Raw genomic sequence first — 26,641 nt, 5'->3', positions numbered from 1 at the left:
CCATGTTCCTTAGAATTTGGAGCTTGCGCAATATGTTTTCCACGGCCCTGGCTGGTGGTGGTGTCTGTTTGGTGTTGTTGTTGTCACATAAAGGGGGGAAAAGACATAATTGACGAAGTTAGTATAACACTGAGCCTGTCGCATGAGGTAAGGAGGATACTGTGGTTAACTATGTGCTTTCTCTCTGACTTAACTCGCGTGTTGAGGCGTTGTCTTGACGAAAAACACAACAGTTAAATTAGTTGTTCAGCGTTAACAGTTAGCTAGCACAGACAGGCGAGCTAGCAGAGCACTAAGTTAACTAAACAAACCACCGAAAGTCACTGTTTATGAAACCAGAGGAATCATGCTGACCAGACTGCAAAGGAGAACAAAGATAGTGTCCTCAGATATCAAACTGTTAAGACTTTTCGACAGGCCAGAGAGAGCCAGCTAACACTGAGTGTTCGCTATCTGAGCTAACCCACTGAGTCAGCCTGCTAACGTTAACTCACACAAACAGTTTGAACAGGAAAATAAATGCTTCACCTTCACCATGTTCACAAAATTTATATATCATGTATAACTGACCGAGAGTCAGGCCGTTTAAGAATGAGGGAGGTCGCAGTGTTGTTAGATAACGTTACAAAGTCAGGGGTTTCTTACAAATATATGACAAAAGTATAATTTAATAAACAGGCATCAGCTGTGCTTTTCTAATTTCAATTTCCTGTTAGACCTCCTTTTTACAGTATTAATGACGCTGGTAAGTTAAGTAGTTTGTGCTTTTCCTTCATGTTCTGTAAATTCAACTTATTTTCATCCCAAGGGACCATACAGCATGCTGCGTAGGACAGAGGAAAGACTTTAAAACGTAAAAAACAGTGAACCAACATGTCAGAAAGAAATGAGGAAACTCCCATTAGCGTGAACTTTTTATCGGAAGTTGTCGGGTTGGTTTGGTATTTTTAGACACAGATAAATGTATACCAAATATGAATGAGCACAAAATGGCTACCAAATAAATCAAGTGTGACAGTTGTTTGTTATGCTGTGTCAGTAATGCCAAATGAGTTTTTGTCATGTATGTAACTCATTGTGAACTGTAGTAACATTATAACAACATGATACTAGAGGGTTTGATGCTTGTACAGGAACAACTTTTTAGAGAAAAAACTGTGAAAAAAAACAAATGTAGAGATGCCAAGATTACTCTTGCTTATGTCAGAGAATTTATAGGGCAGATTTTTTTTAACTCTTTAAAGCATGTAGGGTGATTATTTTGTACAAATGCGCTCATTTCTACTACTGAGTAAAGATTGTATAGAGTGGAAAAATTTAGTTAACACAATCAAACTTACATTGCAAGAAAATTCTCCAAGCAATCATATTCAAAGTGAGGAATCTGCTGTTTAGATCTGACTTAGATTTTTGTGATTTGCTGCTTGCTCCTGTCCTCACTTTGTTTGCTGGGTTTTGGATTGTGGCAGGTTACTGGGTGAGCCTCTTCCTGCCATGACAGCTGACCACCAGGTCACCAGCCCCCCCTCCTTCTGCAGTTGATGGATCTGCAGCTGGTCCAGAGATGACAGACAGCGTCAGGGCCTTCCTCCGCAATGTTGCGACGGTCAGCAGACACACACACACTGTACTCACACACAAGCTATGACACGAGGCACAAGTGTGTAGTTCACGGACAGTGAAACGGATCCGGATTTCAAATAATGGACCCATTCAGCTTTATTTCGAAATGTCAGAGAAACATCTGTAGGTGTGTTTGTTGTTCAGATAAGTATATTAAAAATTGTAATTATAATTGTAATTTTATTGACATGTGTCCAACTAACAAACTTACATATAGATAAGCATTAAAAACTGATAGGAAAAAGAAAGACATGAATCCCTATACAGACAAGATAACAGGTGGCATATATTCAGAACAAAGGGGAGTGAAAACAATAAAAGTAATACTTGCACAACATAAATCACTTGAATACAGTATCTCTGCAGTAAATGCTAGATTTGTGAAGCCTATAATGTTAAATATTTTTTATAGTGTCAAACAGAAATTCTTTTAAAAAATAGAACATCACATTCTCTGTGTATTAAGGATAAATGTCATCACACAAGTCCTCTGAGGATGCAGTGCACTTTTTCCAGGACAAATGACGATGGATGAACTCCGTTTTCTATTCATCACCTTGAACTTTATCATTGTGTACCATCAGCTTGAATGAATCCTGGCTTTACACCAAAAGCGTTCAAAGATAATTTGTCTGCAATACTTCCAGATATCTCTTTCGTTACCCCATTAACAGTGTCTCACTGCTACCTGATGTCAGGAAAGACTTTCATTAAATGCTGTACAGTAGCCATGGATCAATATTAGGCCAACAGTCACCTTGAGTGTCATGATTATCTACCTCTAATATGCTGAAGGCTTCTCCCTTAACATAGTTGGCATGGATGTTTTTAATATTATTATATTTTAAGTAGGTTGGACAGAGGAAAGGTGAGTGTGTGTGGTGAAGCATTTTACTAAATAGCCTCTGTGTTGGCAGTGTCTTAGACTTCAGTTATATGGGATTTTATTGAGAGATAGTCCACATGTTGTTTCGGAGGGATTTCCAGCTTGTCAAGAAGAAATACTGTGGTCATCGTGATATTGTTATAACATAACCAGAACCAACTAAAATATTGTTAACAGGATCTGTGTACGCCTCATTCTTGTGTACAGCAAGCGCTCACTGTGACATTTCAAGGCTCCACTACAGAGGTCATCTTACAAAGTTATGTGTATTCTCTCTCACTCTCCAGGGGATCAAGGACTCCATATTGGGGATTGGAACAATCTCCAAGCTGGATGCCCGCATCCAGCAGAAAAGGGAAGAGCAGCGGAGGAGAAGGGCTAGCGGGGCCCTGGCACAGAGACGGGCACAGAGTGAGGAGCGCAAACCAGACAAGTAGGCCAGAAAAAAGCTACATATTTTAGTTGCAGTGCTACCGTTGTCTGACTCAGGCTAAATAACAATAATAGTATGTTTTATGCCTCTGTCTGCATATGTCATTGCTCTTTAGGGGATTGATAGCTACTCTTCTAAAAGGCTGAGAATGCAACTTAATACTGTGCACTTAAAAGCTTAGCTCCTCATCTCTTGTCACAGCTTGTAATTGAATCTGTACAGTCAAGCAAATGGAGTTTAGATGTATTGTAATTAATGTTGGGTTTTGACAAGGAGGAAGAATGCATGGAAGGAAAAGGACAATCTCTCTGGCTCTGCTGCATTGAGTTTGATTGTTTTTATTTTTTCTGTTCATTGCGAGTCTGACAATGTTATACGAGCGCAATGCTAAATTGATGGAGTACTCTTAATAAATATGTAAATTACAACATGTTGCTTAATTGGAGCAGTCTTGAATCTGCGCAGATCTAACAGTGTATATCCTCATTTGAATGGACCTGCTATCTATTGTTCCAAATATCCTCAATTTGTAAAGAGAGACATGCTTAAAGCATCCACAAGTTTGTCTGACTCTGGTTACATTGGAAAAGTAAAAGTAACACTAAACTGAAACCAGACTACCCCATTTATCATCAACAATGATGGCCATGGTTGTTATTACTTTATCTTTCAGTGACCCCAAAGTAGCCAGCAGGATTTTTCAGTGCTGTGCCTGGAATGGAGGAGTGTTCTGGGTAAGATGTTTTGCCTACTGTTACAGTAAAACCTCTTCACTCATACATTACTGAGAGTAAGTTCAATATTAATACTGCCCCTGAGTTCTAATGTGTTGTCCCAGAGTTTTCTTTTAGCTTCTGTATAATATTAAGAGTAAACCCATCTTGTAAATGTCAGTAAAATCCTTGCTTAGTAAACTATTACTTATATAACAAAATCTGCTTAAATACCTGATAGACAACCTTCTTGTGTGGAGAAGCACTGTTCAGTGATGAGTGTTAAACAGAACATTTAGGCATCTCACTCAATTTGTTCTGAAGTACATATTTCAACATATTGCCACGAACTATAACTAAAGCATTTTGTTTTCTTTCCAGCTCAGTCTGTTTCTCTTCTACCGGGTGTTTATCCCACTGCTGCAGGCTCTCACAGCAAAAATCATCGGTATGTATGGCTGCTAGTGAACCAGAGGCAGGTTCTCTGGCTTGTGGCAAAAACTTGTCAGTCAACAAGCTGTTTTTGCTCCAGGTGACCCCTCTCTCCATGGCAGCGTGTGGTCCTGGTTAGAGTTCATCCTGACCTCCGTCTTCAGCGCTCTCTGGGTTCTCCCTCTGTTCGTCCTCAGCAAGATAGTCAATGCCATCTGGTTCCAGGTCAGGGGCTGCTATTGCTACACTGTAATGACATGATGCCTTTTTATAAAATCAAACAAGATGGAACATTAATGCATAGATCCCACCGCACAGTCTGATGTCGTATCCGCAGACATGATCAAAATTGCATCCTCTTCAACAGTCTTTAGTGGCTTTTGTGACACGCTGTCCAAAGCTGCGGGAGATGTTCTCTCAGTGGTTGGGCTAAAAGCATAGCCTACATATAAACAAAAGCAACAACATATAGCTGGTATAGCTATATATAGCTAAAATACAATAGTTAATTTACATTCCAAGCTTATTCCCTGGTCAGATCAGTGTTTCAGATGCAATAAATCAGTCATAAAAAACCTGTAAGAACCATGAACAGTTTCAGGAGGGGAGGGAGACACTATTAGTCTATCGCTGCCTCTAATATCATATATCACAAAGAGAAATGAAAAAATGAAACTCACCAATTATTGAGATTTTTTGGCATGTTTCTACATGACGAATTTATCATGGACATGGAAAAATCACTATGGGAGGATGTTCCCTACAACCATTTTATTCAGAAATGTAGTTTTTGTTTGAGATAAAGGAGAAAGCTGCTTCACAGAGGTGTGTGTGTGTGTCAGGAAGAGTAGTAAAGACTTCAGAGGGGAAACTCAGCTTTAATGCACAGGACAGGATTTAATGTATTTCTTACAACATTCATTGCAACATTCCAAGACCTCCTCAAACTTTTGTTGCTACCGGGGAACTCAGATCTCTTTTAGGGCAGCTAAGCTCTCCCTTGCTCCCACGTAAATTCAAACACTGGTATGAAACAATGAGGCATTGCTGGATGTCTTTATCTTTGAAGCATCTGCAGACACAACAACATACACAGCAGTGTGTGAATTAGTCTGAAACTCAGACTTGTTGCTTTATAAAGGTCGATGGAAATCTATTTTGGACTTTTCTCAGTGCTTTTATGTGGGAGGATCAGGACAAAATAGTACTGAATACATATTGTAATATTGTTATTATTATAAAAAATGAATTCATCATACAGAAACCACTTTGTGTTTATAGTCACGGTTGTAATTACAGCTCACACAAGCATAAGAGGCTTTTCAGACTGACGTCTCATACTGCTGTTGCAATGCAGAAGACACTTGTGTTCCAAACCCTGTTATTTGTAGTGTTTATTTCATATTCATTGTTGCAGTCTGGCTGGTGAAATGCAGATAAAGATATCAGTGTGTTGTTATTCTCTGTTGCAGGATATAGCTGACCTAGCATTTGAAGTGTCTGGCTGTAAAGCGCAGCCGTTCCCCAGCGTCAGTAAGATCATCGCAGACATGCTCTTTAACCTCCTCCTCCAGGCACTCTTCCTCATTCAGGTACTCCCTGCCTGGTGTGCATTTACCCAGAACTATATCTGATTCTCCTCACAGTCCTCAGACAGGATGCTTGAGTTGAACAGATACAGTAAAGTTGCTGTTGTGGTCTGACACTGTAGGCCCAGATTCACCAAATGTTTGCTTTTCTGAATGAGTCACAAAGTCATGCTGTTCATAAACTGTGGTCCAAGATGCCTAATTGAACTGAATGCAATTGGTCAATCAGAACAGCAGCTATAAGTAGCATCATCTCCAGCATGTCAAGCAAGCAAGAGAAACAATCCCATTCTAGACTCCCAAGTCAATTCAGAGAATGTTCAAAGTATATATAAGACTGGTGTCACACTTGGTGGGGTTATTTATTTATTTATTTTATTTACCCAGACATTGTTTCAGAAACCGGTGAAGATGGCCGTTGTTACTTGTTTTGAAGACTTTTTGCATCTGAACTTGGTCCAGTATTCATTTGTAATTGCTCTCTCAGTGCAGTTTTGGTCGATTGAACTGTTTCTCATGTGTTTTCATCATCCTCTAGGGTATGATCGTTAGCCTATTCCCCATTGATGCCATTGGACAGATGGTCAGCCTCCTCCACATGTCTCTGCTCTACTCCCTGTACTGCTTTGAGTATCGCTGGTTCAACCATGGTGAGATACTCCTTAACTTTCCAAACCAAAATAAATCGTGTGAAATGAACGTACAACTCAAACAAATCATTGTGGCTGTTAATGTTTGTTTTAGGCATTGAGATGCACCAACGGCTGTCCAACATTGAGAGGAACTGGCCCTATTACTTCGGCTTTGGTTTGCCCATGGCTCTGCTGACCGCCCTGCCCTCCTCATACATCATCAGGTAAGACTGCTAATTAAGCAAGAAAATATGATATATCTTGTTCATTCATAATGAAAATAATCATCATTTGCACTGCAGTTTTACTTCTGACATTTATTTAAAATTAAAGTGTGAATCTGTATGTAAGGTCTATTTTCCAACTGCCCTACAGGTGGCTTTTACACATTATTATCATCATAGAAACAGTTACCATAGTTACTTGTGTTGTGTCATATTGTTTCAGCTCCACTCAAGTCCAACATCTGTTTTTATGATGGAAATTAGGAAAGCTAAGTGTTATCATAGATGGGTCTAATAAGTTAAAGCGAACTTTGAGTTTATGACCTCAAATCTATGGGATTAAAAATAAATAAATACTCCTCCAAATACTGGACAGCAGCATTTCACTAGAATCATCACCAGGGTCACATCCTGTCTCAAGTCAAAAGGTATTTCTGCACTGACAGGACCAGTTTTGAAAAATACAGCCAAAATGTAGCATATGCTTTACTGCATTTACTATATGTCATGTTTTTGTTCTTTTCTTTCCAATTAGTGGCTGCTTGTTCTCTATCCTCTTTCCTCTGTTCATCATCAGCGCTAATGAGGCCAAGACACCAACAAAGCTGTAGTAAGTGTTACATAAAGTCAACTTTTTTTTTTAATGGTTTTGTTCACTGCGTGAGTCACTGATCACGTTTTCCAATCTCTCAGCCACTTCCAGCTGCGTCTCTTCTCCCTGGTTGTGCTGATCAGCAACAAGCTTTTCCACAAGACGGTCCACCTGCAGTCCTCCCTGACATCGTCCACCTCCTCAGAGAGGCTGTCATCCCCCCACACCTCCCCGTCCCGACAGAGACTTCTGCCCACCCAGTGATGGACCCACTTGAAGGAGATCGATGCGTGGCTTCACTCAACGTGACAAAGTGATTCTTCCAGGATTTCCCTTATGGGATGGTATGCGGTTTAGGACATGTTTTTAATATAATCTCTGGCCCTTTGATTATTCATTTGCTGCACCCACCACACACATTTTCAGTGTGACACACAAATTGACTGCCCTGTGCCTCACACTCAAAACACATTATATACTCAGCTCTCGACTTGTTTTCTTTTGTGAATTTTTTTTTTTTTTTTGTATAATGTGCCATTTGAGTGACTCTCCTTTAATAAATGACAGCACAAGACATCATGTAGTTTCAATGTTTAAACAAACTTGTGGCTAAACGAAGGAATTTTTTTAACTTTGAAGGGGCTTGTTTGCATTAAGGAGCAAAGCACAGTCTTGTTTTACCTACAGTACGTGTTTTCTTGATGTTGCAAGTCACATTCCTTCCTCACAGATTGAATGCTTTCCTGCACATGAATATGTTTCTCTGTCAAATGATGTCCTAGCAGTTCCAAGAATGACCTTGTACAGTTAAAAAAGGGAGGCTTTTTTATTCTTTAAGAGCTGTGTTTTTAGGAGAATTTACAAATGAGTCCAGGAGCTGCTATAAAAAAGGATTGGTGACCTTTAGTAATGGAAACCAAATAACAGTGTCACTCTTGTCATGTGCTTATGAGAGATTTGCTTGGTGTCTCATCCCAAATTAAAATCTCACTCCATTGTCCAGTGAACATGTTGCAAATCACAAGGTGACACCAGCAACCGAAAAGCTGTCTAAGTGTTTTCAGTCTGTGTGAATTTAGTAGTTGATAGGTGAGATGACACTGCCAAATTGCTGCATCTATGTTTTGTTTATTTCACTTCAACCACTACAAAAGCTAAGCTCTGCAATATAGAGAGGAGTTCAACTCTTTATATCTTGACAAATATGTGATCAGCCTCGACCTGCTTGCTCTAGTTTCCCCCCAGAGAGCTGAAGCAAATATAACTGGTCCCTAAAGATAGTCAGCTGTTTGCTTTTTGTGCTGTATATAATATTAATACATCCTGAATGTCCTTCCAACATGCAATGACCCCTGTCACCACCTTCTCTGTCTCTCACTCATCAGAGCTCATGGCCCTGGGGAGGGGCCACAATTTTGAAACGGTGTGTAATTATTGTAAGAGGAGCAAAGTGTTTGTGCTGACTGATATTTGTGAGTGAGGTTTTGTAAAAGTAATATGTCTAATTTCAATAAAATTGGTCAGTATTCAATATTTGATCACTGTGTTCAGGGTTTTGCTACCGTGGGGAGGACTTGACGGGACGTTTCAAATTCAGCAGTGAAAAGATGTAGAAGATGGGAGGAGGGCAGTTAGAGTTGGTGTAAGACCACACATAAATGATGGTCACACTGAAAAAGCAATTCATATACAAAAAGAAGAATTAATGTTTTAACTGGAGGTGATTAAATTTGATATGTGTAATGTATTACATTTATCCCCGACTTAAAATAAATCTGTGCCATTCACTGTAAACTAAGCAGATATTGTGGGTGTGCAATCCACAATACATGTTAAGTACACAAAATCTATGTTGCAGCATGAAATTAATTTACATGATGACATGGTGAATCTTATGATGGTCACTTCGTGAAGTTTGCACTGCCTGGTTACTGGAAAAACAGTCTGATCTGATCCCAAGAAGAAACAGACAGCACACCTCTTATTTTTGTAAATGAACAACTACAAAGTGTTATTATTTTCCTCCACTCAAAATGTACTTTCAGAAACATACAGTATGTTGTGTAGCCTCTTACATTTGCTAACAGGTGACAGATTAACTAAGGAGCACTGTTGAGACTGCAGACTTTATGTCCTGCAGTATATTCCTCTAACTAGACTAGAAATGATTGCTTTTATACTATTGAATCAATTGTTGTTAATGTTACATTGTCATATAGTTATTAACTGTTTATATTTGCTGTTTTCCTTCCGTTTTTGTATCTATGCATTTCATGAAGTGGAACCACCGAAATAACATGAAATTTGATTGTTGCATGAGTTTTGAGCCAGAAGGGGGCGACACCTCGCCTCTCCTCACTAAGGACACGTCACTACACTACAGCGGCAAAGTGGGGAACTCAAGTTGAATGACAAGCAATGAACCAATCAGATTTATGTGGCATTACTTTTGACCGACGCTCAACCAATAAACGTGTACCATGGCGTGGTTGGGGCGGGATTAGTTCACAGTGAAGGTTGTACGTAGAAAGTGTATGAGTTACAGCAGCGGAGCAGGGGTGAGTCTTATTGAACATTAAATATTAAACCTCGTATGTCAGATAAAGCACCCATTTTTATTTTAGGCTGTTATGCTACTTTGATATGTGAAGGAGTCGCTTGTATTTTCTATATAAGGCCTGACTGTTCATTATATAGCTGCTAACCGAGCAGGTTAGCCTAGCTAGCTAGCTGCTTAACATTACACACTTTAGGCTAAAACTGGAAGGAAGCAGCATCAATACTAGCCGGCCTGATGCCGAGAAGCCATAAGAGGCTGTTTTATATATGTTGCTTTAATTGTAAATGTGCACAGGATACGTGTTGATAGCTGGTTAACACATATTAGCTGTAGCTTGGATGGTTAACTGTCAGTTCAGGCTCGTTCTGTTGGTGCTGCTTTGAAAGTTAGCATTAATTAGAGCTATGGTGAGCGTGATAGTTTGTTTTCTGTGTACAAAATACTCAATGCAAAATGTGAATAGGACAGGCATCTTCCAAACCGCTGCAGAGGTTTCCCAGAGTGGGTGCTTCCTGCTTCCTGACGCCACATCTTAGTGCGTGGCCTCCTCTGGTTGGGCTGGACATGGAAGTTTACTCCTAACAGAAGACCTGAAAAGATTTTCTCACTTTGCAGGAGTTTATTCTAAGAATTAAACTTATATTCATACAGTATAACTAGAACAAGATGCCGCTGCTGTGCTTTGCTCCACAGCTGTCCTGTTTGTACCTCTTTGTGAGTTTTGCGGTGATTGTCCTCCTCCCATCAGGTAGTACGGTGAGCTGTCCCTGAACCTCGCCAAAATGACCAAGCTGGGCTTCCTGCGTTTGTCCTATGAGAAGCAGGACACGCTGCTGAAGCTGCTCATTCTGTCTATGGCTGCTGTCCTCTGTGAGTCTTCTGCATCCTATGCATTACATCTACTTTGCAACAACAAGTGTTATCTCCCAAATATTAAAAACACATCGCTCTGTGTGCTTTTCCTCCTCCTCAGCATTCTCCACCAGACTCTTTTCCGTCTTGAGGTTTGAAAGCGTCATCCATGAGTTTGATCCGTAAGTGCTACTTGTGTTGTGGTTATTTGCAAGTGTTGTTAATTGTTTTTTTTCCTTAAAGTAAGGTCTCACTTTCACCCTCACCTCACCCTCAGGTACTTCAACTACCGTACCACCCGCTTCCTGGCAGAAGAAGGATTTTACAAGTTTCACAACTGGTTTGATGATAGGGCATGGTATCCTCTTGGGAGGATCATTGGTGGCACCATTTATCCAGGTAGGAATCAGAAGACATTACTTGAAAAAATAAAAGTAGACAGTACAGGCTTCTAAACTGTATTTTGTATGGAGCAGTAAGTAGAGCAGTTCACGTCTTCATATGAATTTTAGATAAGAGATGTCAGTGTACCTCATGTATACAGTCAGCATAGCCAATGTAAAGCTGACTTGAACACCTTTTTTTTTCCCTCTCCTCCGTCACCAGGATTGATGATCACCTCTGCCGTCCTGTACCACGTCCTACATTTTTTCCACATCACCATTGACATCCGTAATGTCTGTGTCTTCCTGGCTCCCTTATTCTCCTCCTTCACTGCCATAGTCACCTACCACTTCACCAAGGAACTGAAGGTATAACAGACAATTAGATGCACAAACATTGTTTGTTATAAATCCTCAATAAAACATAATAGTATTATTGAAATGCACACTCAGTATAGGACTGTATTCTGTTGAATGCAGTCTTCTTCGTTAGAAGTCAAGTTCATGCTTCATGCCACTAAACAGACTCTTGTCTCTTTAGGATGCAGGTGCTGGGCTCTTGGCGGCAGCCATGATTGCAGTGGTGCCTGGTTATATCTCTCGTTCTGTTGCTGGCTCCTATGATAATGAAGGTATACACCTGATGTGCATAGCAATATTATATAATGTAAACATCACAAAGATTGTTAACCCAATTCCTCTGTGCTGTGCTTCTTAGGTATTGCCATCTTCTGTATGCTGTTGACCTACTACATGTGGATCAAGGCTGTCAAAACAGGCTCAGTGTACTGGTCTTCCATGTGCGCTCTGGCCTACTTCTACATGGTGAGCAGATGATGCTAATAGGTGTAGAGGAGATCTAAAAATGCATGCTTTACTGACTGAATTCAGAGTTTACAGAGGTCATGATAAGCTGTTTGTGTGTACGTAGGTTTCCTCCTGGGGTGGCTACGTGTTCCTGATCAACCTTATCCCCCTCCACGTCCTGGTTCTGATGCTCACAGGACGATTCTCGCACCGCATCTACGTTGCTTACTGCACAGTCTACTGTCTGGGCACCATCCTCTCCATGCAGATCTCATTTGTTGGTTTCCAGGTAAGATGATCTTATGTCACATCAGTCACACATAGACTCTAGATGTTCAAGATTTTATGTGATAGTAGTGTGATGAGTTAGACATTACATCATGGGTCATGCCTCAGTTGACAGGACATTTTCAGAATCCAGAAAAAGAGAAAAAATATTACCTAAACCTTCATGTCAACAATATAAACCTGGCCTTTTTTTTTTTAAATCACTTGCCAGCTTCCAGTTGTTCTCATCCAAAGCCATGTGATTTTAGACTTACTGTGATGAAGGTCAAAATATAATCAAGGCGACATGACGGGGGAAAATAGGGTTCACTCTGTTCTGTCCCTGTCTCCCTTCTACCAGCCGGTGCAGTCATCAGAGCACATGGCAGCCTTCGGTGTGTTCGGCTTGTGCCAGATTCATGCCTTTGTAGACTACCTGCGCAGCAAACTCAATGCCCAGCAATTCGAGGTGCTGTTCAAGAGCGTCATCTCCCTGGTGGGCTTCATCCTGCTGTCTGTGGGCACCGTTCTCATGCTGACAGGTAAGGGGGTTGACCAAGTACACCAGTAAATATGTTGGCTTAGGTTGACTTTAGGGCTGTTGCAACAAATTTCAGGAGTTGAATATAATTCAAGTAATTCACCCACAGAGATCACCGCTGTGTATGTGGAAAGTTTTTGGATTTCTGTCAACAAACAGAAATTTTCTTTTAAAAAAGCAGACCCACAGTAAAAGACTTGAGCCTGAGTGATCAATGCTGCAGCTGCAGTTTGGGGTTTGGACACAGAGCTCCTACTTACACTATCATTTAGACTTGCACAGTGCATCCCGACCCAAATAACACTTCACATATTAATGTAAAAAAGCTTATACTGACATGGATTTATTTATATTTCAGTTTAGCATGTAGTTTAATTACTATGATCCAGTACAATGAAAGCTTATTTAATATTTTATATTTTATGTATTATGTATTATATATTATTCATATTACTTAGCAAGAAAGCTATCACCTGTTAATTGGTAATGCTGGGATGCCCTTTAGTGGACAGAACATATAACAGCCACATGCTGATAGTGGCATTGGCAGTGCATAAGCATGTGTATACAGTGTATAGGTACGTAGTAATTTTTATTAATAATAGGCTAAATTTGAGCATTTAAAAATTGGATATAATTCAAATATTAAAATTATAAGGAATGAAACTCAAATTGTATTTACAGAGGAAGATTGACAGCACTAGTTGACTTAATTGGATGGAAAAAAACTTCTCTTAAAGGCTTCTCTTTTCCTTTTGTGAGAAACTGAATTTTAAGGTCTTTTTGGTTTGGATCATGTCTGACTTAAGGTATATTTCCCTTCTTCCTCTTAGGTAAGATCTCTCCATGGACTGGTCGTTTCTACTCCTTGCTGGACCCCTCCTATGCCAAGAACAACATCCCCATCATCGCCTCTGTCTCTGAGCACCAGCCTACCACCTGGTCCTCATACTACTTTGACCTCCAGCTGCTGGTCTTTATGTTCCCAGGCAAGTGTACACTCTGATACTGTACAATCACTCCACTTTTAATGCAAATGAAGCTCACAGCTCACTGTAAGCTTCGAGCACAGGTGAGTTTTGACTGATGGTTATGTCCTTTCCTTCTAGTTGGTCTTTACTACTGTTTCAACAACTTGTCGGATGCCAGGATCTTCATCATCATGTATGGAGTCACCAGCATGTACTTCTCAGCCGTCATGGTACGTCCTGCGTAAGATCATGTGGATTTATTTACATAACTTAAGAGCCACTTATATATTTAGGAAAGTGAATTAGCACCTACTATACATCACATGGGATAAAGTACAGCTTGTTTGTTGCCTCTTCAGGTGCGTCTGATGTTGGTGCTGGCCCCAGTCATGTGCATCCTGTCAGGCATTGGTGTGTCCCAGGTGTTAACCACTTACATGAAGAATCTGGATGTCAGCCGGCCAGACAAGAAGAGCAAGAAGCAGCAAGACTCCACCTACCCCATCAAAAATGAGGTGGGAGGTCTGAGAGACTGGTTCAGAGTTACAGCTGTTAGAGCTGGTGTGTAGAGTGTGTTGACAGTTTGACTGCACCTGTTTTGACATAAAAATATTTAAATTTAAATGGGTTAATCTTATTTATTCTGATCCAGTACCAGCAGGAGGCGTGATGATTAACAGTATTAAGATACCACTGCATTGACAGAAATTTTGTTCTTTTTTGTATAGCTTCTAAAGCTATATATATGATAAGGAGAAAGCCAACAACGCTTTGTCAAAGCAGCAAGTCAGAAGTTAAAGTTTATAGTTAACAATGACTCAGGACCTTAAAAAATTAGATCACAAATAATAAAAATGCTGAGTGTTGAAAGACCTTGTCACAAAGCTTCTGCCTTTTCATTCTCTAAATATTGTTTCAGAGACCTTTAACATTCTTGTTAAATGAAGCAGGCCAGAGATTTTTCCTGATTTTTTTTTTTTTTTTTTTTTTTTTTTAATCCTAGTAGTCAGAATAAAAGCACATTGGTGGTCCCACAGACAGAACTGTAAAACCTGATGATATCCCGTGTTGTACATATCTACCAGGTTGCCAGTGGGATGATTCTGGTCATGGCCTTCTTCCTCATCACATACACCTTTCACTCTACCTGGGTGACCAGCGAAGCCTACTCCTCTCCCTCTATTGTCTTGTCGGCCCGTGGAGGCGATGGCAGCCGCATCATCTTCGATGACTTCAGAGAGGCCTACTACTGGCTTCGCCACAACACTCCAGAGGTCAGTCATACTCAAAGATACAAAGAATCCATCGGAAGTAAATCAGTAAAGAGTTCCTAACTAGTAACTTCAACTGTGAGTTTTGCACAGTCATATAGCCATTTAGTTAAAAGGATTCCATTCAGATACTTGAGTTGTATTTTTTTTTTTGTTTTTTTTTTCTAGGATGCTAAAGTCATGTCATGGTGGGATTACGGCTATCAGATAACTGCCATGGCTAACCGAACCATTCTAGTGGACAACAACACATGGAACAACACGCACATCTCCAGAGTTGGACAGGTGAGCTAGGTGACCTTCAAGGTAATGTGAAAATGTCACCATGTTTCTAAGTGTTGTCGTGCTGACTGGGCTGCTGTTTGTTCTGTAGGCCATGGCATCCACAGAGGAGCGGGCGTATGAGATCATGAGGGAGCTGGATGTCAGTTATGTCCTGGTCATCTTCGGAGGACTGACGGGTTATTCCTCAGATGGTACGTCCCAATATCAGGAGATGCACAGTACTTAAAACACTGAGCCTTGACTCAAACATACAGGTGCACAGACAACCTCCCCCTGCAGGTAGACGTCTTACAGAGTTGGATTTAATAGTCAAATTCCCTCAAATGTAATGGCATTTTTTCACTTGATGGTGTGATGCAGATGTGCTCCAATGGGCAGTGAATTTGTTTTTAGGTGCAATTTGATTACTCCTTTTAAATTTTATGAGAAGGTGCAAAAAAAAATCAGCCTATACTCTCTCAGCTGTAATAACTGCTATACCAGAAAATATTTGACATATTCATGGCATAAAGTTCACAGAAGCATTATTGCATGGTCATTGGACAATGATTGATTGAAATATATATAATGAGTGATTGAGATATTACTTAGAAGGCATATTTAGCACCACGTCTCTAATGGATCTATTTCTCTGCATCACAGACATCAACAAGTTTCTGTGGATGGTCCGTATCGGGGGAAGCACAGACACAGGAAAACACATCAAGGAGCACGACTACTACACTCCCACCGGGGAGTTCAGAGTGGATCGCGAGGGCTCTCCTGTCCTGCTCAACTGCCTCATGTACAAGATGTGCTACTACCGCTTCGGCCAGGTCTACACAGAGGCCAGTGAGTAACTCTACAGTCGAGTCTGTTGTTTGTCACCATGTGTGGCCTAGTTTGAACTTAAAATCACAATGACTTATATCCAAGCATTTTTGAAAGGACAATGAAGTTTAGGATGACAAAGCCTCTAGTTTGACATAAGTATACTTTATTAAAAGGGGGAAAAAAAACATGGAGCAGCACCGTGAACATCACGATTCCTAGTCGTCACAGTTGTTGACTTGTGTAGATATGAGTTGCTCTATGCTGTGATGAACTCCACTGTCCAGAGCCATGGTATAATTCAATGATTTCAATGATCTTTGCAGAGCGCCCACCGGGTTATGACAGAGTGAGGAACGCTGAGATTGGGAACAAAGACTTCGAACTGGATGTGTTGGAGGAGGCCTACACAACAGAGCACTGGCTGGTTAGGATATATAAGGTAAAACTTAAAAAAAACTTCTTACCCAACTGTATTTAATGGTGGCTTTTATTTTTAGTTTAATATTAACTATTAATAGTTTTAGGTTTTTAACTTTAGGTAGACAAAACAAGACATGATATCACCTTGTGTTGTTTTTTTTGGTTTTTTTTGCTGTTTTCATGTTTTATAAATTAAATAATTATATTTAATTTATAAATTAAAATTACTATATTCAAATCCATTATGAGTTGTGAACAGCTGCATTTTAACAGACCTTTCTAAACAAGTCTTGTGTTCCATCCTTTAGGTGAAAGATCTGGACAACCGGGGTCTTTCCAGGACATAAAACCTTCAGACAGCAGTGAAAACACAGATTTAGCGCACAGCACTGAACACGTTCCCCTGTGGTCAGCGGATGAGTTGTGAAAAGAATACTTTTTTATACTTTTTGTTTGGGGGAAGAAATTTGCATCAAAGAGATTTTGATTTTTTTGTGTGTGGATGATTTTCTTTTTTTTTTTTTTTTTTAATTGTTATAATGAAATGTCTCATCTGGGATCAGAGGGAGCGGGTGTCAAAACGTCCAGTCTGTCAGGAAGTGTAATTCGCCATGAAGCGGCTAAAAGAAAGCAGTGTTCATTTAAGAGCGCTTTGGATTTTTACAGTGTGGTCAATTAAAGTGGGATTAAACATAAGAAAATGATTTGTGTTTTTCTTCCTCTCAAAATGCTCATAATAAACTGATGAGGGAACTGTATGAATTTGATGTAGACAAAACACTTAGTAAACCTACATTTGGGAGGGAAATTGTACTCTCTACCTGTTACAGTGAAGATAGACTAGATTTTAGTGGGTCTTCCCCACTCTCCTAGTTCAGCTACTGTATGACATGATGATGGAAACTGGCTCGATTCACGAAATGAGCTTGAGATTCACAAGATGCTCCTGGATCTTCACTAAAGCTTTACCAAATCTTTGTTCATGTGTAGGCTGTAAAATAAAGATGCATTTTTTTTCCAGGACTTTGCATTATCAACATTGGAAAGCAAAGCACAACTGTAAGATAATATTTCCTTTTATTGTAGTGCATTCAGCAATACATGTCAACAACAGGGAAAGTCAATAATATATTCAGAACAGAAAAGAATACTTAGGCAGGAATTGTATGTCCCTCCCCCAATATAAAAAACGTGAATTCTTTGCACAGATGCATTAAGATTAGTTAAACTATTTTAAAATACCAGTATAAAGTGTCCATTAGTTCCAGTCCCATACATTCATACAGTTCTTTGCTTTTTTTAAAAAAAAAGAAAAAAAATGGTGCCCATCTAGAGTCCCCCTCACTGCCTGGGCTGGTCTGGCAGATCTTCCAGAAGTGCAGGGTTTTTTCTGTAGATGTAGGCGTTGGGATCATCATCCAGCTTCACCAGTTCAGCCAGTGAGGACACACAGGGATCATGATCGACCAGCATGGATGGCAGACGGGAGGATTTGCGCTGGATGCGGCAGGAACGTCGCACTGGAGTCAGAAACTTCAGATCTTTGATGTTGCTCTTTCGCCTGGATCCGCTTGTGCCGACCTCGTCTTCGATTGTCTTCTTTACACTAAACACGAGGGATAGTGAAAATAATTTGCCACAGTTTAATTCATGGCTTCATAATGAAACAGTTGAAAGCATGAGGAAAAGGAGGATGCTAGTATCACAAATGAAAGCAGAGGGTCTCACCTTTGCAAGTATGGAGTTGTCTTAACACTGTATTTTACAACTGAGGCATCCTCCATCTGTGGCGTGGTCTCCATCACGTCTTCATCATCATCACTCTCTACTTCCTCAACATCATCTGTCTTGACCTTCTGTTCAGCACTTTCTGCTGCTCCATCCCTCACTTGCTCGTCCTTCGGCTGCTCACTGACATCCTCAGGGATTTCATTCTTCAGCTCCACCTTTTCACCTTCATCCTTCAGCTTACAGTCCTCCATCTCAACATTACTGCACTCATCTGTCACCTGTGAAACGTCTTATGGAAACAAAAATGACAAAAGTGTTCATGTAAATAGAAGCGTCTGTGTAGAGTGCAACAACAACAACTGCAACTATTATTCTTTTTAAGACCAGAAATGCCAGTGACCTCAGCAGATTGAATATTAATTTTAAAATATTTTACTCTACTCCAAACAGATCATAGTATGCAGATAGGATGAACTTACCATCAGTGCATTTAGAGGGCGTCTCCATGGCATCCAATGCATCACACAGGTTCACAACAATCTGTAAAAAATGAAAACAAGAGATTTTAGTTTGTTAGTGTGAACAGTAATATTTTGAATCCAACTAAAACATCACAAGACACAGTTTCCTTACATCATCAACTCTGTCCTGCGGGTCAACAGGCAGATCTACATCTGAGATTTCCAGCAGGTCCAGGGTGGTGTTCATGATCACTGGAGTTTGGCTGTGTGTTGTTAGTTCTGCTCCCTGGGTATCTGCACAGAGAGCAGCAGGAGAGTCCGGCTTTTGTGCTTCCAGACTGGGTTCAGGTTCAGGGTCACACTGTGCAGCAGGCTGAGGTTCAACATGAGATTGGGGTTTCAGATCTGCTTTGGGTTTTGCAGGTACCGGTGCTTTGGTTTTGGGTGGTGGTGCTGCTGCTGTCATGGCTGGTCTCTTAAAAGTCTTGCCCTTGGAGGCCAGCCAATCTGCCAGTTTCGCTCTGTAGGGGGAACACAACAACATTTTTGAACATGTCTGATGTACAGTAACACCAAGAAAAACATCAAGTGTGTAAAAAACAATGTTACCTTCTTTCCTCGGCAGTCTCCATAGTAAATCTGTATTGGCTGAGGGTGCTTGTGACAGGAGGCTTGTTGACCTTCTTGTCTGTCACTGAAATATTTGGCTTTGAGTTCTGAGTCCCACTTCTCTTGGTGGGAGCCACAGTAGTGTTTCTGGAGCTGGTACTGGTTAGTGTCGCTGGGACGGTTCTGGCAGGAGGGCGGGCGGAGCGGAACGCAGTAGGAGGACGGCTGGTGATGGTGGGCTTGGACACCTGCGCAAGTCCATCTGACACTGACTTGGACCTTGTCGGTGCAGGTTTTAGTGTGCCACGCCCATGCAGGTCAGCAACAGATTTGGACCTGTTTTTTGTGAAATTTCCAACTCTTTGGCTCTCTGGTTTGGGTGCTTTTGGATCTGCTCCACCCGCTTTGGCACTTGACTTCCAAATGGATCCAATCTTTGACTGGACAATCTTGCCTTTGTACGCGCCGGGAGCAGATTTCGATGATGGCACAACAGCTGGTGGCTTTGGAGCTTCTGCAGCTATTTTTCTGTGTTTCACAGCCTGTTCAGTGAGGAAGGCCTGGCTATGCGTTTGTCGTTGTTTGGTATCACCAGCAGCAGCTATTTTCCCATCTCTCTGCACAGACTTGATCTTTTTCAGAACATCACCAGACGTTGACCTTGTGTCTGCCTGTTTGGCTGTAGCTTTAAGAGGACCGCTTTTCCCCAGAGACTCCTCTTTTTCGTTTCTTTTCAGTTGGAGGAGAGCAGCGGATGTTGTTTTAGAAAACTCTCTTCTAATGACGGACTTGCTTCCATGTGCAGGCTGAGCATTCTCCTTGTTTCCCTAATGCAATTAAAACAATACAACCATTAGGCAGGATACATTTGGACTTCTCTGAATGTAACTTTTCACAACATGACAAGTTATCATATGATGCTCATTAACGTTAACCTACTTTCTTATTGGTGTGTTTTCTCCTTGAAACCGCGACGTTGTCCATTGTGAAGCTTCAATCAGCGGTTAAATCAATGGAGATTTCTGAAAGGTAAACAACGCAATAAATACACCAACACGGTTGCAATAAATAACATACACATACACAGGGTCATGACATTATCTAATATGTTAGGATACCTGGCATATTCTGTGAGTAAAGCCGAGTTATTACGCCTAAAGTAACATGACGCTATAACGTTAGTGAATTCGTGAAAATGAGATTTGCCTGGTGAGTGTCTGTAACGTAATTGAATATTGATATGTGCTATTTTTATGTTTAGAGGAGATGTCATCGAGAGTTAGGGTTATACAACGACAGCGACTCTGATTTCATCAACCTTTAGGCACGTTATGTTCATCAATATGAAAGAAATTGTTCGCTAAACTCCAGCGATCTGCGAATCGTTCGCCCACGTTGACACAAGCAAAACACAAACATTAAGCAAGACGTTAGCTGTAATTCTGCTCTTGTGCACGGACTGTACTCATACATATATTTATATTAAGTTAATAAAATCTATGGTAACTTACCCTGCTCTGCTCCTTTGTTATAAAATGCGAGGAAAATCCCCCCGTAACAGCAATACCACAACTCAAAACAGGTCGCCTGACTGGCTCATGGGTGTACTGGCTCTGCCGGAAAAAAACTTTCGATTTGAAGTGGCGCCGCTGCGCTGCAATTGGTTACATTAGTATCGCGAGAGAACAATATTAACCAATAGACTCAAACCTAAGAACGAGAATTGAAGAATACTAGCTTCATTCATCCATCACCCATGTCCAGCCCTCATGTTTTCATCAGTTGACGTTTGAATGATTTTGAAAGAAAATAGGATTCCACTTATACCGGTCCATCCAAACTGCCACACGCCCATTGCAGGGCATGCGCTGGTCGCTTGTAATGGTCAGAGTGATGTTATCTAATGTCATTACAATAGCATCACGTTACTACGATGTACACAGGATCTCTCTTTACAATAGTAAAGAGAGGTCATGTGTCCAAGTGTATGAGTGCAAATGCTGACGTTTTAATAAATAGGCTTATAGTAATCAACGACTGTGTTTGTTTCATCATAAAGTTGAATTTTGCAAAGACATGTCGTAGCATGTTGTTTTTGTTTTCAACCGTTTGAAAAGACTGCTATGAATTATGGGAAACAAACTAAGCGCGCCAAACTTCAAGCGGAATTGCCTTCAAAATAAAATCCAAACTACAATCGTGAAGGCGGGAGATGGTTTGTGTGTCGAGACTGTGGCCATTTGGAGATATAAAGCTATAAAGTTAAAGATCAAAAACATCAGCAGGGATCCTCTCGAACTGTCTGGTAAGCAGAGTAAACATTTGCGGTTTACATTTATGATTTAACAACCTAATGTATTCTAGTTGGTATAGGGGAATTTGGAAAAGTACTTACATCTAATAAAATGTAAAACTCTTCGGATGTATTGTTAAAAAGCACGTTATTATTACACGTTGCCAAAACACAATATGTTATTCTGAAAGCGACAATCGGAAGTCGTCTCGATGTTCCGTGTCAATTGACAGCTAGCGTTGGTACTGCAGTTAGGTATCCTCGAAAAGCAACTCGCTTTAGTTACCTGCTTTATAATAAACTTATAATGCAGACTCAATGCGCTGTGCTGAACTGCACTAGTGGCAAGTCCGACCCTCAGCCACTCTTCAGGTTCCCTCATGATCCAGAAAGGTAACCAACTAACTAATGCTAACAGCGATGCTAAAGCAAACAGGAAGCTCCACAGCTAACCTACTCAGAAAGAAGAGTTCTTTTAATAATTTTGTTGATGTTGCTGAACCCAAGGTGACATCATAACAATTTTTGCCTGCAAAACCGGCTAATTACGGTTGAAATGTCAAAGCTTCGTTTAAGCAGTATTTAAGGGCTAACGTCATAATTCGCCCGGTTGTACCTCCTTTATTGAACATGTAAGGTTAGAGCTGTTTTCTTTGTAACGCTGGAACTCAATTCAGACGTTTGACAGGATTACGTGCACCTGCTTTCCGCTGACAGTAAACACGCCTCGCACGTCATGAGACCTTGTACGTGTTGTTAAAATGCTTTGGCAAAGCTGATGTTTAAAAATGCAGCTTGTTGGGTGGCAGACAGTAAACGTCTAACGTTAGTTCTGACTCTTGCAGCGGATGTTGCGGCCCCGGTATTTTATTCCTGAAAAGTTCATAACCTTAAAAGGATTATTCACAATTTTAACCCCTTTTTTTATTGTAGACGGTTTTCACTGGCTGGCTTATATATCATACCTTGCATATTCATAACATCTCAAGAAAAAGAAAACATTTGTGAGTTTGTTGAATTGACTGTAACCATAATATAACCTCCAAACCCAAATTTCTGTTGACTTTCAACTTTTTTCACATGTTGGTTTGATATCTCCCTACAGGTGCAAGAAGTGGGTTGAAAAATGCCAGCGGCAAGATCTCATCGACAAATCACCAAACCAGTTGTACAGATACTACAGACTTTGTGGGAAACATTTTGTAACATCTTCCACTGATAGTGTAAGTTATTTCTTCAAGCTGCACATGGTCTTAGAACCAAACCACAGAGGACAGTGTGACATTCCCCCATGTCATTTCCAGTCTTTAAAGTTGCAGTGTGTAGAGTTCAGTGGCATCTAGTGGAGCAGACTTAGCAAAAATGGAATATAATATTCATAATTATGTTTTAATCAGTTTAAAATGTGAAAAGGGGCTACACCAGCTTCATAAATTAGCCTATGTCACGTAACATTATATAAAGTACAGTATAGTATGCTTTTTATGAATATTTGAGTATTCAAGTTAAACTGAAGTAATTATTGATTCAGTCACCATATGTTCTGTACAATAAACAGTTTTGACTTGACTTTGTTTTCAGAGTACAGTCTTGAAGGATGATGCCATTCCAACTATCTTTGATGCACCAAGCCAACCTCAAAATGGACAGGTCAAACGCAGTAAAGAGACGGTGGGTGAATTAAATCTTAATTACTTTAAATGATAAGGATAATTTGTCATTCTATGTAATCCAAATTTTAATTTTTCCTTTTTATATTGTAGACCAAAGATGATGAAAAGGAGAGTAAGGGGAGAAAAAGTAAGTAGAAATATCAGCACACACACGTTTATCACTTGTTTTTGCAGCAAATGAATCTCACACCCACATTTGTCACAAGATTAATGATTGATTTGGCTTTCAATCATTTCTGTTTTCCCTGTAGAAATCAAAAAGTCTCAAGCAGAGACAAATAAAGAAGATGTCCAGACAATCCCGGAGGAAGAGAAATACAAAGAGTATCTCAAGTCATTATTTGAAGTTCTTGTACTGTTGGCAGACCAAGGCATTCCTCCGACAGGGCCTGGTGATAATAAACAGGACAGCCTTGGGTCAAGCAACTTTCAGGCATTGTTAGAATATCGCATGAGTTGTGGAGATGAAGTCCTAAAGACGAGGCACGATGCAAATAAGGAGTGCTGCTCATCAGCTCAGCTGAGTCAATTGATTGAGGTGTGCGAGAAATGCATCCGCGGAAAGCTGATGGAGGAAGTTAAACAAAACGTCTTTTTCTCATTAATTACTGATGATTTGGTGAAGATCTCAGGAGAATGGTACCTCCCAGTCTTTCTCCGTTTTGTGGACCAGTCAAACTGCCAGCGGGAGAGGTTTGTTGGATTCTTGTCGTTTGAAGGAGATGGAGATGCCCTGGCAGAGAAACTGCTCTCTGAAATGACAGACAAATGGGGCTTAAATATGGAACAGTGTAGAGGTCAAGCCCACTCCTGCTCTGGGGCACATTTTAGTAAAATAAAAACATTTGCCGCCAAACTGATGGAGAGGTATCCAATGGCAGTGCTTACGCTAAGATCCACTCATACCTTGAACATGTCGCTGGCCGGTGGTATGGCTTTGTCAGGGGTTCAGCTTGTCATGTGTACCCTTAAGAAGATTGAGTCATTCTTCAGTCAGACCCCTTCACTGTATTTGGAGTTGGAGCACGCAATTTCGATTTTCTACCCAGAGAAAGAGGAGAAAGCCAATGAACTGAAGGAGATCTGTCGTACCAGCTGGACCAGACGTCATGACGCGTTTGAGGTGGCTGTGGAAATCCTAGAGGCATTGCTACTCTGTGTGGACAGCGTACATGACAACGAGGACTTGAGGTGGAACGATCAAGTCACACACGACGCCTTAGAGATTTCAAAAGCGCTGGCTGATTTTGAGTTCATCATGGCGCTTGTTGTCCTGAAAAACACTATGACACTTACAAGGGCATTTGGGAAGAACATGCAAGGGAAAGCAACAGACGTGCATTTTGCTGCACACAGCTTAAAAGCTGTATTGCACTCCCTGAAGGAAGTGTCCGACAACATCGACGTGTATCATGAGTTCTGGAACGATGAAGCCAGTAACCTTGCTGCTGCGCTGGACATCCCAGTCACAGTTCCTCGATCATTCTTGAGAAAGCATCAGTCAGAACCGGGAACCATTCAGCCAGAGAGTTACTACAAGGAGCACTTGTCTGTTCCTGTTGTGAACCATGTCATCAAAGAAGTGAATGAACTCTTCTGTGAGAACCACCTGAAGGCTCTGAGATGTCTGTCACTAGTGCCTGCAGTCATAGAGCAGCACAAGTCCACCGAACCCGATGAAGAAAACGTGCAATTGTTTAAAGATGACATCCCCAATGCTGGAACCCTGTCCGCTGAGCTGCATTGTTGGTGGGTCAAATGGAGCAAAAAGGGCAAAGGTGAGACTTTTCCTTCTAGTCTCCATGAAACGCTGCAGCTAGCCGACGTGAAGTTCTTCCCAAACATGCTTGCAGTCCTGAGACTGATCGGCATCCTGCCTACCTTGGCTCTGGAGGATAGCTGTGATGATGCATATAAGCGCTTCAGGATGTACATGGAGAACACACCTGACAAGTTCAAATCAAAAAGTCTCGCTCTTTTGAACATGAACTATGATGTTGAGTGTGATCTGGATACAATGGTTGAAGTCTACATGAAGACATACCCTGACACAGAGGAGGTGTCTTAGTTATGATGTGGTAGTTAAACCTCCAGGCAGGTGATCCGCAGCTTTGTTAATAGGACATTTGCAAATTGTGTTATCTTGATGAAATAAGCATCTTTTTTGTTGTTCTTGTTTTTCACTTTATAATCCTCATACTGAAGTAGCGTCTTTCGTGGGCCATTTAGTTGTTTTTTGTTTTGTTTTTTTAATTAAAATGTAGAATGTAGATGAAAGAGAATCTGGGCTGCAGTGTCATGTATTGAGTATCAGACATTTTTGAGTTTTTGCTTTTATTTTTTGTTTTTTATGCTGTTTTCATGCTATTTTGTGAGCCAGCTTTTGAAACTCCCTGTAAAACACCCTGTAAATTTACAACATAAAAATCTAAAAATTCCAGCTCCCCCATCACCTTTCTTTGACTCCATCGTTCAAATCAGTTGCAAATTGTTGATGTTTTAGACATTGGAGTTAATACTCTTGTAAGCAAGTGTTTTTTGCTGTGTCACTCAAGAATTTGCTGACCTTTAATAATTGGGTAAGGGGGACTAGCTATAAATCCTTCTCTGAAAATGTAAATAAAGATGTAGACTCTTTGGTTTGATAACCTTTCTGGTCCTTATTCTCAATTTATGTATATTTTGTTTTCTTAACCCTGTTTTTTGAGACACAAATAAGCAGGAACATTTTGTTTTCCTTCTGTTCAGACTAAAACAGAAATTTATTTTCAAGACAGAACAGGGACCACTGGTGCAAGATGGATGAGAACAACCAGGGCAGCGCCTAAAATATTTGTATTAGGGATGTGTCCTGACAATTAATCACTCAAGTGTTGGGTTCTAATGGAGTTTTTTTCCAGTACATATTGGTTGGAGGTAGTGTGATGCTTCTAAGTCTTCTGCTGTGTGCATAAGGCCCATAATTCTTAGCTGCTCTGTGCCAGTATCTACTGCATCACTATCCATCTTGCACTTGGGGTATTATGACTGACAGTGCAGTGTATGCTTGAGAACAAACAGCTGAGTCAGCGTCTACCCTGAGACTCAAATTTCTACTATAGTGTTTGGTGTTAATGAAATCTGATATGATTGAAGAGTCAAACAATTTAGCCTGCCTGCACTGTTCCACACCCTTCCAGCCATGTCTCCTTCACCATGAAGTCATATTCTGAGTTAAATGGTTTCTTGCTGCTGTCCCAAAAGCTGTGATTAATGCCAAGTGTATGACAAGTCAAAGTGTCTTGTCAAAGCAATAACAATTAAGCAATATTGCTTCAGCCAATGTTCTCTTTGTTTTTCACTTGTCATTTAATGAATGAAAGGCAAACTTAGTTACATATTTACAAAAAACATTTCAAATCCTAACAACACTGACAGGAACAAATAGAGTGTTAACAGCAAGTGTGCTTTCATTATCAGAAATGTGTATATTAAACAGACATCTTTAACTGCACACTAGTTGCTCACTATAGTAATTACCATTTTTATCATCTGTAATTTAATGGATGACCGATTGTGAGCACAGCATGTAATGAAGATT

At 40.5% G+C, this 26,641-nt stretch overlaps 4 protein-coding genes across 5 annotated transcripts; 3 read left to right on the top strand and 1 right to left on the bottom strand.

Annotated features, from left to right (window-relative positions):
• Window positions 1-47: 47 nt before the first annotated feature.
• ei24 (EI24 autophagy associated transmembrane protein) lies at window positions 48-8,655 on the top strand. Its single transcript, XM_042430546.1, has 11 exons — window positions 48-147; window positions 1,470-1,606; window positions 2,797-2,942; window positions 3,616-3,676; window positions 4,037-4,103; window positions 4,188-4,312; window positions 5,560-5,679; window positions 6,215-6,326; window positions 6,421-6,532; window positions 7,068-7,142; window positions 7,226-8,655. The coding sequence occupies exons 2-11, from the start codon at window positions 1,565-1,567 to the stop codon at window positions 7,386-7,388; spliced, it is 1,023 nt and encodes a 340-aa protein (XP_042286480.1). The 5' UTR covers window positions 48-147; window positions 1,470-1,564; the 3' UTR covers window positions 7,389-8,655.
• Window positions 8,656-9,601: 946 nt separating this feature from the next.
• stt3a (STT3 oligosaccharyltransferase complex catalytic subunit A) lies at window positions 9,602-16,998 on the top strand. Its single transcript, XM_042430540.1, has 18 exons — window positions 9,602-9,682; window positions 10,433-10,554; window positions 10,658-10,718; window positions 10,814-10,935; window positions 11,143-11,288; window positions 11,461-11,551; window positions 11,638-11,744; window positions 11,851-12,015; window positions 12,355-12,535; window positions 13,368-13,523; window positions 13,644-13,735; window positions 13,865-14,020; window positions 14,591-14,779; window positions 14,945-15,061; window positions 15,150-15,252; window positions 15,704-15,892; window positions 16,198-16,313; window positions 16,603-16,998. Exons 2-18 carry the CDS (start codon window positions 10,467-10,469, stop codon window positions 16,639-16,641), a joined length of 2,118 nt encoding a protein of 705 aa, XP_042286474.1. The 5' UTR covers window positions 9,602-9,682; window positions 10,433-10,466; the 3' UTR covers window positions 16,642-16,998.
• Window positions 16,999-17,610: 612 nt separating this feature from the next.
• On the bottom strand, window positions 17,611-20,929 carry si:ch211-266i6.3 (cytoskeleton-associated protein 2). Its single transcript, XM_042430544.1, has 7 exons — window positions 20,607-20,929; window positions 20,035-20,117; window positions 19,096-19,922; window positions 18,659-19,007; window positions 18,505-18,565; window positions 18,023-18,314; window positions 17,611-17,900 (listed from the first exon to the last, which is right to left on the bottom strand). Exons 2-7 carry the CDS (start codon window positions 20,077-20,079, stop codon window positions 17,636-17,638), a joined length of 1,839 nt encoding a protein of 612 aa, XP_042286478.1. The 5' UTR covers window positions 20,080-20,117; window positions 20,607-20,929; the 3' UTR covers window positions 17,611-17,635.
• A 648-nt stretch (window positions 20,930-21,577) lies between these two features.
• Window positions 21,578-25,709, top strand: LOC121909813 (52 kDa repressor of the inhibitor of the protein kinase-like). 2 transcript variants are annotated; one of them, XM_042430538.1, is made up of 6 exons: window positions 22,020-22,250; window positions 22,322-22,392; window positions 22,494-22,611; window positions 22,970-23,059; window positions 23,152-23,188; window positions 23,313-25,709. In XM_042430538.1, the coding sequence occupies exons 1-6, from the start codon at window positions 22,167-22,169 to the stop codon at window positions 25,127-25,129; spliced, it is 2,217 nt and encodes a 738-aa protein (XP_042286472.1). In that variant the 5' UTR covers window positions 22,020-22,166; the 3' UTR covers window positions 25,130-25,709. The 2 variants fall into 2 exon arrangements, with proteins under 2 accessions (XP_042286473.1, XP_042286472.1); XM_042430539.1 differs by lacking the exons at window positions 22,020-22,250; window positions 22,322-22,392 and adding an exon at window positions 21,578-21,781.
• Window positions 25,710-26,641: the final 932 nt, after the last annotated feature.

The sequence above is a fragment of the Thunnus maccoyii genome, chromosome 13 (genome assembly GCF_910596095.1).
Source record: "Thunnus maccoyii chromosome 13, fThuMac1.1, whole genome shotgun sequence".
Taxonomy (NCBI): Eukaryota; Metazoa; Chordata; class Actinopteri; order Scombriformes; family Scombridae; genus Thunnus; species Thunnus maccoyii.
Note: the sequence above shows the minus strand (reverse complement) of the source record. Positions and strands in the feature narration are given on the sequence as shown.

Coding starts and splice junctions, on each gene's coding strand:
- ei24 (XM_042430546.1), top strand. CDS start 1,565: ATGACAGACAGCGTCAGGGCCTTCCTCCGCAATGTTGCGACG. Junction 4,313..5,559: donor TCAATGCCATCTGGTTCCAG/GTCAGGGGCTGC, acceptor TCTCTGTTGCAG/GATATAGCTGACCTAGCATT. Junction 6,327..6,420: donor GTATCGCTGGTTCAACCATG/GTGAGATACTCC, acceptor TGTTTGTTTTAG/GCATTGAGATGCACCAACGG.
- stt3a (XM_042430540.1), top strand. CDS start 10,467: ATGACCAAGCTGGGCTTCCTGCGTTTGTCCTATGAGAAGCAGGACACG. Junction 10,719..10,813: donor GTCATCCATGAGTTTGATCC/GTAAGTGCTACT, acceptor CCTCACCCTCAG/GTACTTCAACTACCGTACCA. Junction 12,016..12,354: donor TCTCATTTGTTGGTTTCCAG/GTAAGATGATCT, acceptor CCCTTCTACCAG/CCGGTGCAGTCATCAGAGCA.
- si:ch211-266i6.3 (XM_042430544.1), bottom strand. CDS start 20,079: ATGGACAACGTCGCGGTTTCAAGGAGAAAACACACCAATAAGAAA. Junction 19,923..20,034: donor GAAAACACACCAATAAGAAA/GTAGGTTAACGT, acceptor TAATTGCATTAG/GGAAACAAGGAGAATGCTCA. Junction 19,008..19,095: donor GAGACTGCCGAGGAAAGAAG/GTAACATTGTTT, acceptor TTCCCCCTACAG/AGCGAAACTGGCAGATTGGC.
- LOC121909813 (XM_042430538.1), top strand. CDS start 22,167: ATGTTTAAAAATGCAGCTTGTTGGGTGGCAGACAGTAAACGTCTAACG. Junction 22,251..22,321: donor CAGCGGATGTTGCGGCCCCG/GTATTTTATTCC, acceptor TTTTTATTGTAG/ACGGTTTTCACTGGCTGGCT. Junction 23,060..23,151: donor TCAAACGCAGTAAAGAGACG/GTGGGTGAATTA, acceptor TTTATATTGTAG/ACCAAAGATGATGAAAAGGA.